Here is a 12,113-nt window from a genome sequence, read left to right on the forward strand (position 1 = left end):
TCTTGCTTTTCTGGCCTTTTTCTTTTGTCTCTTTGTTGGTTTTTCCTCCCTAATGGCTTCTTTGGGGTACTGCTTTACTTCACTGACTCTAGCCGACCTTTCTGGATCAACTTCTCCTTCCCATTGGTTGTGGTCTGTATCCCAATGCGGGATATTGGTTATGGGCTCTTTTCTGCTCGTAGTAGTGGTGAAGGGTGACTTTTCCGGACTTTGGCAAAATTCCTTTTCCACCGGGTTGCGGGAGAGTTTCACCTCCCCAAGGATCGCCGTCAGGATTGTCGGCAAGCTTGCTAACTTTTCTATTATTGTTCCACATCCACAGTTGCACGGTAGTTTGTTAATGCAAGAATTAGCCTCGAATTTTCCCTGATTTGTTATTAGTGTCGCGATTGCGTCCAATTTTGTGTTTATGCCCGCGATATGGCCTGCCACTAACGTAAATAGGTCAATCTGCACCTCCATTTTAGAAGATTGGAAGTTCAGGGCTTTTATGGCTTGATCTAGAGAGCTTAATAAAGTCCTCGTCCATGGTGTAGAGGGGGGGGTCTTCTTGAGACTTTCTTAGGTCTTTAAAGCCTGGACCTGTCGTGCTGCATGATGAAATTGTTATTGGATCAGTTGGATTTGGATGATTAAAATGTATTGACATAATGTTACTGTCATTTATTGTAAAGTTTTGTTGGTCTCTGTTTTCTAGTTGATGTCGTGGAGTGGACATGGCCAAGCCCGGGTTTAGATGTTGGGGTTTGGCACTGAAATCAGTACGTAGGGCTCTGCCTTTTGTGTCTAGGTACGTGGAAATTCTCTCTGTTAATTCCTCCAGTTCGAAGTCGTTTGATAAAAACAGTGGTTTTTGCCATGGGGCCTCATCACACGGCGATGTAGTAACTAAATTGGTATGGCTTGTTAGCCCGTCCTTTGGACTTGTTAAGCCTTTAAGAGGCATTTCTTTAGTCAGTTTGGTGGGTGTGGTGTTGTTAATCTCCCTCTGGCTGATTTCCCTTACGGGGCTATTTTCCCCGATATCCTTTGAATTGTCAGTATAACCTTTTGCTCCCGAATTGGGGTATGGATGGTGCACTTGAGCGGTGACGACCGTCAATTTCCCCTGTGGTGAGCGGGTCCTGAGTTGTACTAAGTAATTGGACCTTTGCTGATCGTTAATTTTATCTGTCCGGTGTTCGGCCAGTGGGGAAGGTGCGTTTGTTGGAGAGAGGGGGTTCGGCAAGCAATTAGCCTCAGCTGTTGGTGCGTAGATCGCTGCGATGGGATCTTTTAGGTAGAAGAATTTTAAGAGCCCTGACTTTCGTGTGGGAGACTTTGTAGCATCTGGCGTAGGTGCCGACACCAACCTCTCCCTTGGGCTCAGTTGGTCCTCTGTTGTTTTATCTTTTGTCTTCCTTCCTTTTTTTGGGGGTTTTTTACAATCCGCTAGTTGTCGCGTTTTCCCAGATCTCATTTTCTGCGGCTGTGGCTATAGCCCCTTTCACGTCCTTTTACAGGCTCTGTGCCTCCTTGCCCCCTGTGTGCCTTCACACAGATCCGGCGACTCTGACGTCTCTGGCGTCTCTCTGGCGTCTCTCTGGCGTTTTCCCCAACTCCGACTCCGACTCCAACTGAGTACACTTGCTGCATCCACGATAAACAGCAAATAAACGAAAGATTACACGGCGCACCTTCTGGGCTGTGTTTGATGATGAAATCCTGCTTGAAATGCCAATAACGCCACTCGGAAATGGCTCTCAGAATTCAGCAACGATTGTGAAGATGACTTTTCTCCGTGCAGACCGGGAAGCTGTGTCCACTATGCCTCGGGCCTCACTGAGCCTCACTGAGCTCTAGGGCGCCATTGAAGGAGGGAGCAGAGAGATGCAGAGAGGTACAGGTGTGCAGAAAGCTCTCCCGGCGCTCCCCGACTCTCCCAACTCACCGGCCGGGTCCGTTGTAGTGATGCGGTGGGGGTGGTGCAATGAGGTAGGGCAACGTGAGGCTGATATGGGCAGAGACAGAGGCCGTGGGCAGTGCTCCAACCCGAGCTCGCCGCCTACTGCCTGCTGCCTGCCGCGTCAAACGCTAAGCACCCGGGTGTTAAAGATTGTGCTGGAGGCTATGGCGGAGCAGAGCAGGGCGGGGCAGGGGCTGCAGCCACGGGGAATGGAACCACAAGCCGCAAGCACACACCCGCCCGCCCACACGCACCGCGCTCACCGTCACCATCGCCCTCAGCGCCGCTTGCAGCTTCTGACCGGCGCTGGGGGCTCGTTACTCGTGCTTCGGCTGGAGGCTGGAGGCTCGTCGCGACCCTGCCTCGTCGCCCGCTCCTAGCACTCCACACTGCTCCCTCCGCTCCGTGCACAGCTCACTGCTCACTTCCGTGCTGCTCCTGCGCAGACTCGAGACTCGTAACTCGTAACTCGTCGACTTCTAATCAAAGATTATCACTGCTTTGCATAGGATTATCAGGAAATCTGCTATGGGACCACAGGTGGCTAGCTGGAACAGAGAGGTTATTAGTTGGGCGGGGGCTGAAGCGAGGGCCCTGTGTTGGGAAGAGGCGAGGGGTATCCTGACAAGACTGATTGCCAATTTATGGAAAGAAGAGCTGGCGAACTGGGAAAACCCGGAACAGGCTCACAGCACCAAGGTGGAGGAAGTGATTGATGGTGAATGACCCTCAGATTAGTTCTGTGGTGTCAGCCTGCTTCCTCATGTTACGGAAAATAAAAAAAATAAAGATTTTTATCAATAGAAGCCCTAACTCTGGTCGTTCTTGCGCTTATCATCTCGCGGCTAGATTATGCCAACGCATTGTATGCAGGTATTCCTGCTTACCAGTTGCATCGCTTGCAACTGATACAGAACCAGGCGGCCAGACTGATCTTCCAACTTCCGGCCCGCCAGCATATAAAACCATTGCTCAAACAACTGCATTGGCTCCCTGTAGAACAACGAAGTATCTTCAAGCTCATTTGCATTACGCATAAAGCCCTCTCAGACACAGGCCCAAGGTTCATCTCCAATCGGATCAAGAAATACATTCCCTCCCGCACCCTCCGCTCCTCTGGTCAACATTTATTGACCGTCCCTAGATATAAGCACCTAAAATATGGCGGGATCCGGTTTTCCACGCTTTCCCCCCAAATTTGGAATTCCCTCCCTCTTTCAATACGTTCCACCAACTCGCATTTGCACTTTAGGAAGCTGCTTAAAACGTGGCTATTCCAGAAAGCCTACTCCTCCTAAGCCCCCAGCCTCATAGAGCTCAATCCCAGAAGCGCCAAGAAACCGATCAGGTGAACGCTGCGCTATATAAATATTTTAACATAACATAACAATGACACACACATGAGTGCACATTAGGTCAATTTGTAGTGGCCTGGCCGGCATATTGCCTCCCCCTTCGGTGGGAGTGGCTGGATGACACCAGCATTCAATGAGTGTAGGCGGAGACGAAGTTTGTAGGGTGGGGGCCACCCACTGCCTCCCTCCCTTCCCCACTGTCCCTACCCCTCCCCCATCCGCCCCCCCAGGGGCTCACAAGTGAGGTACGGCATACACTGCATAACTGTTGGCTTTTATGCCTTCACCGCTGGATACTATTTCGCTCCTGTGCCCTCTTCGCATGCAGGGTTTTATTGTTTTTTTTTATTATTTGTTAGTTTTTTTAGTTTGTTTTTCATGGCATTGGATTATATGTTCCAACCCAATTGGTTATGTGCAAAATTGTTTAGGACACCGTCCGATCCTGGTAAGGAGTCAGAGTTGCCCACCAAGGGAGAGCGTGGCAGTGGGGATAGGCGGGGTCCAAGTTAGTCTATACAGGGGGGATGTGACAATGGCACGTAAGTATACGCAGGCGCTAGGCTTACATAGGAATTTCATGTTGCTGTGTCCTTCCCCAGGATTATAATTGAAATGTATATCACTCTGCCTAGTATGTTAATTGAGAATTGCACTGAAACACTGATATTGTAAATATTTTGTCGTGGAATCGGGCAACAAAAACCATATATGCTAACCCCTTTAGAGCGGCGTAGAATCCGCCGCGGTGCGCACGTTTCCGTGCGCGGGCGGGCCGTGTCAGCCAATAGACATGCGCAGCACTACGGAGGTAGTGCTCGAGACGGCCGTTGGCCGATGCACAAAACGAACGGGTTGATAAAAATGTTGAAAAATATATATATACTTGCGCACCTGCACTTTCAACATCTTGTATGCTGCTATGAATTCTTTACGGTACAATGAATTCTGTATCTGTTAGGCCTCTGCATGTATTTTGGGTCCCCTTTGTGCAAAATTCATTTCATATTTTCAGTAGAATCTTTTAAAGGATTTGTGAAATTGCTATTATATTTGCTTACTAGCACTTTCGACATCTTGCATGCTGCTATGAATTCTGTGCTGTACAATGAAGTCTGTAACTATCAGGTATCTGCGCATGTATTTTGCACAGTGTTTCCTTTGGGCAAGATTAATTTCATGTTATAAATAGAATATAGGGTCCTTGCATTTTACATTTGAAGTTGTTGGAGTATTTAATGGTACAATCTGATTTGCACTGACCTAGTTTGCGTTGTGTTTTAAAGGATCTGTGAAACTGGTTTTCTATGTGTGCACTTGTACTTTTAAGATTTTGTATGCTGCTATGAATGTTGTACTGTTCAAAGAAAATCTGTAATTGTTAGGTCTTTGCATGTATTTGATCTCGTTATTAAGCTCTGGATGATTTGGTAAATTGGAGCTATCTAGTAAAAAAAATTGTTGAACTCTTTGGAGCTCCAAATCATAATTTAATTGAAAAAAGTGCCCCTTTTTGCCTGGTTCCTCCTAACTTTTTGCCTATAACTGTTGCCAACCTGACTGAAATGTGTGCTTGGATCCTGCGAACCTGGCCCAGCACTTGTGTTCTTTCCCAGAATTGTAACTTTGCATCCACAATTAGCACAAACTTCAGTAAGTCCCTTGTAAAAGGTACCACTGGTACCAAAGTACCTTGTGACTGGAGAGAGCCTCTGAGGGCTGCTGCATGTATTATGCTACTCCCAGGGACTCCTCACCTGAACCATACACCCTGCCCCTCTATGTCCGAGTGGGACCCCAAACACATAAAGTCCACATGGCACCAGTCCCTGGGTGCTATGCCTAGCAAACCATGCCTGTGGCATAGACAAGTCCCCCCTCTAGCAGGGTGCACTATACCACAGGTGAGGGCACAGTGGCATGAGCACTGTGCCCCTAAAGTGTATGTGCCATTTACAGACATTCCGTATACCTGGGCTAGGAGTTTGTGATGACAAACTCCCCAGCTCCATGATGTCTTTACTGAAAACTGAGAAGTTTGGTATCAAACTTCCCAGCACATTAAACCCACACTGATGTCTCTAATGTAAAATGCACTCAAACGCAACCAGCCCTGGTGTGGTTCCTGACAGGCTACCTCTGCTCTCTGGGTGTGAAAACAAAGCACATCCTGGGCAGAGATGTCATGCCTTCTCTCCCAAAATGCGCAGGGTCCACAAAGAGGGAGCTTCAAAGGCCTGCCACTTTTGTTAGCTCGCCCCAGCCTTTTACTGCTATCAGCAACTGGCTACCACCGGTTCTGACCCCCATTTGGGTGCGAGAACCGGTGGGAAAATCTAGCCAGGAAAGCAAATATTCCCACCTTTTGCCAACCCCACCCCTACGGTGGGGGAGGCGAGGTGAAGCACACATCTCAGTCCCCTCCATCTTGAAGATGATGGGACTCAGCCAATTAGGAAGAAGATTATGCTCCCTTCCCACTGGAGGATGGCATCCTAGGGGGTGTAGGTCCTGAATTGCACACCCCTGTAATGCCCCTAAAAATAGTATTTAAGGGCACCCCTGAACCTTACCTAGTCAAATTCGACGAACCAACAAAAAAGACGGACCAGGACCACTGCTGGACCAGGAACTCAACGGCGGCAGTCAAAACTCGACAGGAACCACGCCACCTGCATCTGGCCTGACCACTGGACCTGCTGTCCTTCCAGAAACATTGCCTGACCTCCAGGAAACCACATGAGGCCCTGCAACCTTCACCAAAAGCACCAAGAATCTTCCCCCATACTAGAGGCTCCCCAGCATCCGCTGGTACCAGAACCACCATAGTGAGGATCGACACTGGTGTTGACGTCACTCACTGCTAAAAAAAAATTCCCCGACCGCAGTGGTAGAGAACCAATACTTGTGTTGACGTGACTCTGCCCTGCCAGAAGAAAAGCATCCCAGCTGGTATCGTCTCTGCCCACAACCCCAGCTGTTGCTTGAGAGCTAGTACCCTCCTGTCGGCCTACTGCCTGACCACGACCTCCCCGTGACGGTCCGACGGCGGCGGAGCCCCTCCAACCGAACTACAGCAGCCAGCTGGCAACTTCCACGATGGAAACCGTTTTGGCGGACTGTTGGAAACCAACCTACTATATTACTCTCCACGGACTGTGAGGGTAAATCTAATTGTCGGTATTGACTGCCACAGCGTAGAGTCTGAAACCCACACCTCTGGGTGTCCCAGTCCCCCACTGCCCGCAGTGTTGAGCCGAGACCATTCAAAGACTGGAACTATAAGCCGGGTACTTAGTTGTAAGTCCAGCAACTGTCTTTTTCCCCACAGGATTGCATTGCATTCTCTCTGTATCACACTAACTGTATATCCTGAATAAAAAGTATCTTCTTTCTGACTGAAAAGTATTGCTTGAAACTCTACAAACCTTTCTACCTGAAAAGCTTTGAAAGTATTACAACGTGCCTGCATTAAGTAACCCTAGGTTCTTAAATAAAATACAAAGTATACTTTTTTTATACTTACCAATTGGTCTGGATTCAGTCTTTGAGTGTGTGATAACATTTCTTGCCTGAGTGTGTACAATAAATTCTTAACACCGCCCATTAATAAGCCTAACTGCTCGACCACACTACCACAAATAGAGCTGTTGCTATTATCTACTTTAGCCTCTGCTATACATCTGGGGATCCACTGGATTCTGTGCACACTATACCTCGCTTTGGTATAGTATATACAGAGCCAGCTTCCTACAGTTCAGACCTATGATGAGGGATTGTGCACAGACCTCTAGCTAACTTATTGGCCTCCAGATGTATCTTGCCAGTATCGTGCCCTGAGACTTGCTGAATGCATATAGTTCTCTGCATCAGGTGGCTTAACCTCCTTGGCTATTCTGGAGTGCTGTCTGTTTCTAGACAATTCAGTGAGCCAAAGCAGCAAAGCTTTCGGATTTCCCTTTTTGCTTGTTTTTTTTCTTTAGGACTCGGTCCTCACTTCCAGTTAATGCTCTCCCAAAGTGAATTATTTAATTTCCACAATTTACAGCAGGTCCTAGATATGGAAGTATTAGAACTAGCCTGTGTATCAACATTGAACTTCAGATAAGATTTTCATTGTTAAACTTTCGATCTCAAACCTTTATTCACTGGTTATCCAATCCTCAAACTCCCCTCATACATATACATTTCACTACACAACATCAGACACTCCATCACACATTAAAAGCACATCCATACACACCCACTCTCCATAAAATACTCACAGACCTTGACTCAAGCTCGCTTGCCTGCATAAGCAGTGCCCATTCTCTGTAGCTTGTTTGATGCAACACAACCATAGATGCACAGGTTTCTAATTGTAGGGTGAAATTTACGTTAATTTGGAAACGAGACCGATAGACTTTGCCAATGCTTGTTATTCCACGACTTGTTGCAAGAGCTTGTCCCACAGTCTTAGAGATTATTTTGTGTTCCCCGTAAATGAGCATATGCCTCTCTCTCTGTCCCTTCCTTCTTCTTATATCTCTCCTTCCCACTCTTTCTCTCTCTCCTTGGTGAGTGAGTGATAACTCACACCTTACTCTTGGAACAGTGTCCCTCTTTAATATACATAAAGTAATTTCTGTACCCATCAGCAATTCCAAAAAATATAAATTCTAAAAGGATATATATTTGCGAAGTACCATGAGATGGTCCCAAATTGTGAAGGACAACCCAGCAAGTGGGTGCCCAACTGCGGCTTGTCCAAACAAGCTGAAGAAAGCTGGCCAACCCAAAGCTCATCTCTGTATACTATATGATCTGAGTTTTCTTGATTCCGGTCTTCCCAGAAAGGTGTCTGTAGCTAAACTTCAAACAAACTTACTGTGACGACGCGCAAGCCTCGGTACCCCAGACGGAACAGTTTCCCCCTTACCTTTCTCCGTCTTCCCTTATGTATTCACAGAGCGTCCCCGAGTACTGTTCCTTTAAGGCCCCAGGACTACCGCATCACGTGACGGAGTCACATGACCAGGAGGGACTCAAAGGCGGAGACACGGAAGAAGGAAGCCGTTAGTCAGGACCCATCGTGCAAACAACCTGGGAGGAGGAGACGCGAGTAAGGATCTTTCTTGTGCCAGCCCAGAACAACGGTGAAACCAGACCGGAAGACCCCGCCAAGCCAGCAGGACCGGAGAGACGCGACAGCACGGGAGCAGACGAAGGAAGAAGAAACGGGCAGCCAGACCCTACCTGGTACCGCGAAGACGCCTGCCACGGCCCAGGAGGGACGTGGCTAAGCAAGGTACGGGGTCGTTTTGGGCTTCACTGGGGCCGCGTAACTGGGGAGAACAGAGGAGGGGGTGGAGGGGGAGCAAAGCAATAGCCCGTAACGGAGCTTAAGTGTAACTTAAGTATACTACTCACAGGGCACGGGTGAAGGTTGCGGTGCACCAAGTCCTCCCTCACTTTTCACCCCCTGGCTTCCCGCATCACTCCCTAAGGTCCCAAAACCTTTTTTTTACGACCCGTTTTGTTTTCTTTTTTCCGAGCCACCGGCAAGACTTTGGAGCAGTACAAGAACACTCCAGGACCCAGAGTACTTTCGACGTCTCAACTGAAGAAGGAATCTGAAAACGACAGTTCCCAGAATTCCTTGTGTTAAGCCTTGAATAAACTTACAATCCTTAACCAAATACCCCTTGTCCTGATCTGCTTCGCCACCGCGCCACACTTACTTAGTGATCTTTAATCATTTAAATGCTGTTGCTTGTAGACAATTGCCCTTCAATTTCACATCATTAAAGTACTATGTAGCTTTTACATTTGGTAAAAGGGTTGAAAAACAGAAAAAGAAACGTGTTGTTGACTTTTACCTAAATTGCTGTCTGGTCACCGTCCCCAGCTGTTCAGGGTCAGCATCTGTCAACAGCTTCAGAAGCATGTTAGGGATCGAGACTAGTCCATGGTAGACATCCTCATCCACCTATGAGACAAGAAGAGTTAATATTGTCTTAAAGTACACAAGGTACTTACCACAGTGAGGGTACTAAAAACACAACAGGTGAGTTAAGTTAACAAGGCCTCATCAGGTATCCGCTAGAAATGTGTGCAGCTATGTATCTATGTATGTTATATGCTGAATGCTTGGACCTGCATCACCACCCTCCTGGCAGCTCAATGTGTAAATTGGCTCAGTTATTCTTAGATACATAGCTGCACACATTTCTAGCGGGCATGCTGTCTTCCTGGACTGGCAGGACTAGTTCCTGATTAGACTTACCACCAATTATGGGTGACCAGATTTAGGGGATAGGAAGTAACAAGGATAGGTTTAGGATTGATTGTTTTGTGACCTAATTTAGCAAGGCGCTTGTTCAAGGAGCACAAACCACTACCGCATGATGTTTTTAATTTGCATCTGATGGCTGATTCCGAGTCAGTGATATTACTTTTCTCAATTATGGAAAAGTCGTCAAAGCAAAATGCAGCATACATGTTTATACCATTCAGAGTTCTTGACTTCTCTGATCCAGGAGAGAGTAGCTTGATGACAATTCAGAAGGTCTCAGTGTCAACCAAGTTCTGAAGAATATAGCCTCCAATTCAAGTGCCTTTAAGTTAGAGAACGCCTTAATGTTGAGTATGAACACAGATAGGGCCCTATGCTATGGGGACAAGGGGCTGCAGCCGAAGCCCCCACACGTACATTCTGATTCCGTATATGTATCGTGTTTTGCTTTTCCCTCCTAATTCAATTTTTCTTTTTAGTCTCTGACTGTCCCCACACCACCAGCCGTATGATGCCTTTCCTGGGAGTGATTTGTGCCCAGGTTAGGAAAGGAAAGGAGCCTCATTGGATCAATGGTGCCACAAGGCGGGTGAAGCTGAAAGGTCCACACACACATGAAACTGGAATGCATCCTTTATCTTTGCCATGGTAAGCGGTGCTTAAACGTGGCACTCATCTCGCAGCTCTCTCCTACATCCTTCCTGGGGATCGCAAAGCAACCCACTTCTCTGGATGTTCCTCTGGTTTCCTGAGATAACTCCATCTTCAGGACCAACCGTCAAAAGGAAAGAAGCCGGTGCAGGGTGAGCGACCAGCCCAGACAGTACAATAGAACTACAAACTTCATAGAGATCAAAAAACACCAAGAGGGTTGAGGCAATAATGCCGCACCTGTCACTTAAAGTAATTCGGCAAAGTAGTGATCGCGCAAGGAAACCAGGAGGTGCACCCCTCTCCACTTCCTATTGGGGAAATCCCCAAAAACAATCACAAAAACATGGAATCAGCACCCATCAATTGTATATATATTTAGAGTTCATTAAACATTAGTTGTCCAGGATGATCTGAAGAATATGCCAGGTCCAAATTTTCTTATGATCTCAAGAATTCCTTTATTGATGAACAAATAAAGTTGTTAAAATCCACTATTCAAAATTCATTTAGCCAACGCGTTTCATCTCAAAAAAGACTTCTTCACGGCTTAAAATTATGAACACGTTATATGTTCGTATTCTAATAACCGAGAAAAGTCCTAAGACACAAATAAGTATAGTGTCTTTACAATCATCTTGTTACGACGATAATCATGACAGTGTTAACAATGATAGGCACGGTGGCCAGAAGTAGTTGTCTTTGCGTCCCTATGCAAAGTTATTAGACAAGGACAACTAATGAACTCTAAATATATATATATATACAATTGATGGGTGCTGATTCCATGTTTTTGAGAACTACAAACTTGTCATAGAGAGTATGAGAAATGTACAACAAATGTAGCTAATGGAAAAGCCATTATGTTATAAAAAACAAAGCCTTGCAAAAGATATTGGGAATAACTGCCCTGAAAGGATGTTAAATAACTCAAAATACAACAAACTGTCCCACAGGCATAGAGTAAAATCAAAATAATATGGCAAACGGATGAGTGGAGTCATGAAGAACTGCCAATTAAAAGACAAAAACAAGAGTGCAGGCTTGTGACGTATACACAAAAAGATACCTCCGTCAGATTTATTTCTTATACATTTTGTAAACATTAAAATAAAGTGAAGAAAATAATAAAATACCAGTAGGATTACAAGTAAGATAAATTACAATGAAATAGCAAGTAGAATTTAAAATAGAATGTCAAAGTTGCCGTCATCATGACTGATAGGAACTTACGCTAAACTTTTTTTGGAACCCTAAAAAACGGCCATACATTAGAATACCATTTCTAGCTTCTGGACTCTTGTCAAAGGCGTTTTCTTTGCTGGTCAGCATTTCCTTTAAGCTGGATGTTGACTCGACCCAACATTGTGTAAACTTTATTATGTACTTTGGATAGGGCACGGTGAAATTGCATTGGAAAGAATTGGAGTAGCTCTTCTAAATCCTAATACAAGAGTATTTCTGCTAAAGATGTGAGCCAATATAAGGCAAGAATAGCTGGTTTTGTTTGAAAGAAAAAGTCCTGTGTTTTGCATCTTATGTGATATGCACTGACACTTTTCTTGTTATTTGCACTTTTTTTGTGGTATCCTGCTATGCACCGACACTTTTTTCAATATATGCACAGTTATTTTAATAGCTAATCTATGTACTGTATAATAAGTGCTAGTAGGAACCTAAAAATTGTTAATTATATCTTGATATGCACCAACATTTTCATTAATATTTGCATCAACGCTTTAACAGCTAATCTATGTACTGTATAATAAGTGCCAGCAGGTATCTAAAAACCGTGAATCATATACAGGCACATTGCACTTTGATTATTACTTTTTTTAGTTGATGACTTCGAACAAGCAGATGTTTAAGGACTCTGTACGTATCTTGT

General features: G+C 45.7%; 1 protein-coding gene across 1 annotated transcript in view; it reads right to left on the reverse strand.

Moving 5' to 3' along the window:
- The window catches only part of TSNAXIP1 (translin associated factor X interacting protein 1), a 476,958-nt gene that overhangs the window by 103,252 nt on the left and 361,593 nt on the right, over nucleotides 1-12,113 (reverse strand). The window contains exon 13 of the mRNA XM_078669989.1: nucleotides 9,159-9,268. Within this exon, the coding sequence (XP_078526115.1) occupies nucleotides 9,159-9,268 (110 nt within the window). The remainder of the gene's footprint in view (nucleotides 1-9,158; nucleotides 9,269-12,113) is intronic.

The sequence above is a fragment of the Lissotriton helveticus genome, chromosome 12 (assembly GCF_964261635.1).
Source record: "Lissotriton helveticus chromosome 12, aLisHel1.1, whole genome shotgun sequence".
Taxonomy (NCBI): Eukaryota; Metazoa; Chordata; class Amphibia; order Caudata; family Salamandridae; genus Lissotriton; species Lissotriton helveticus.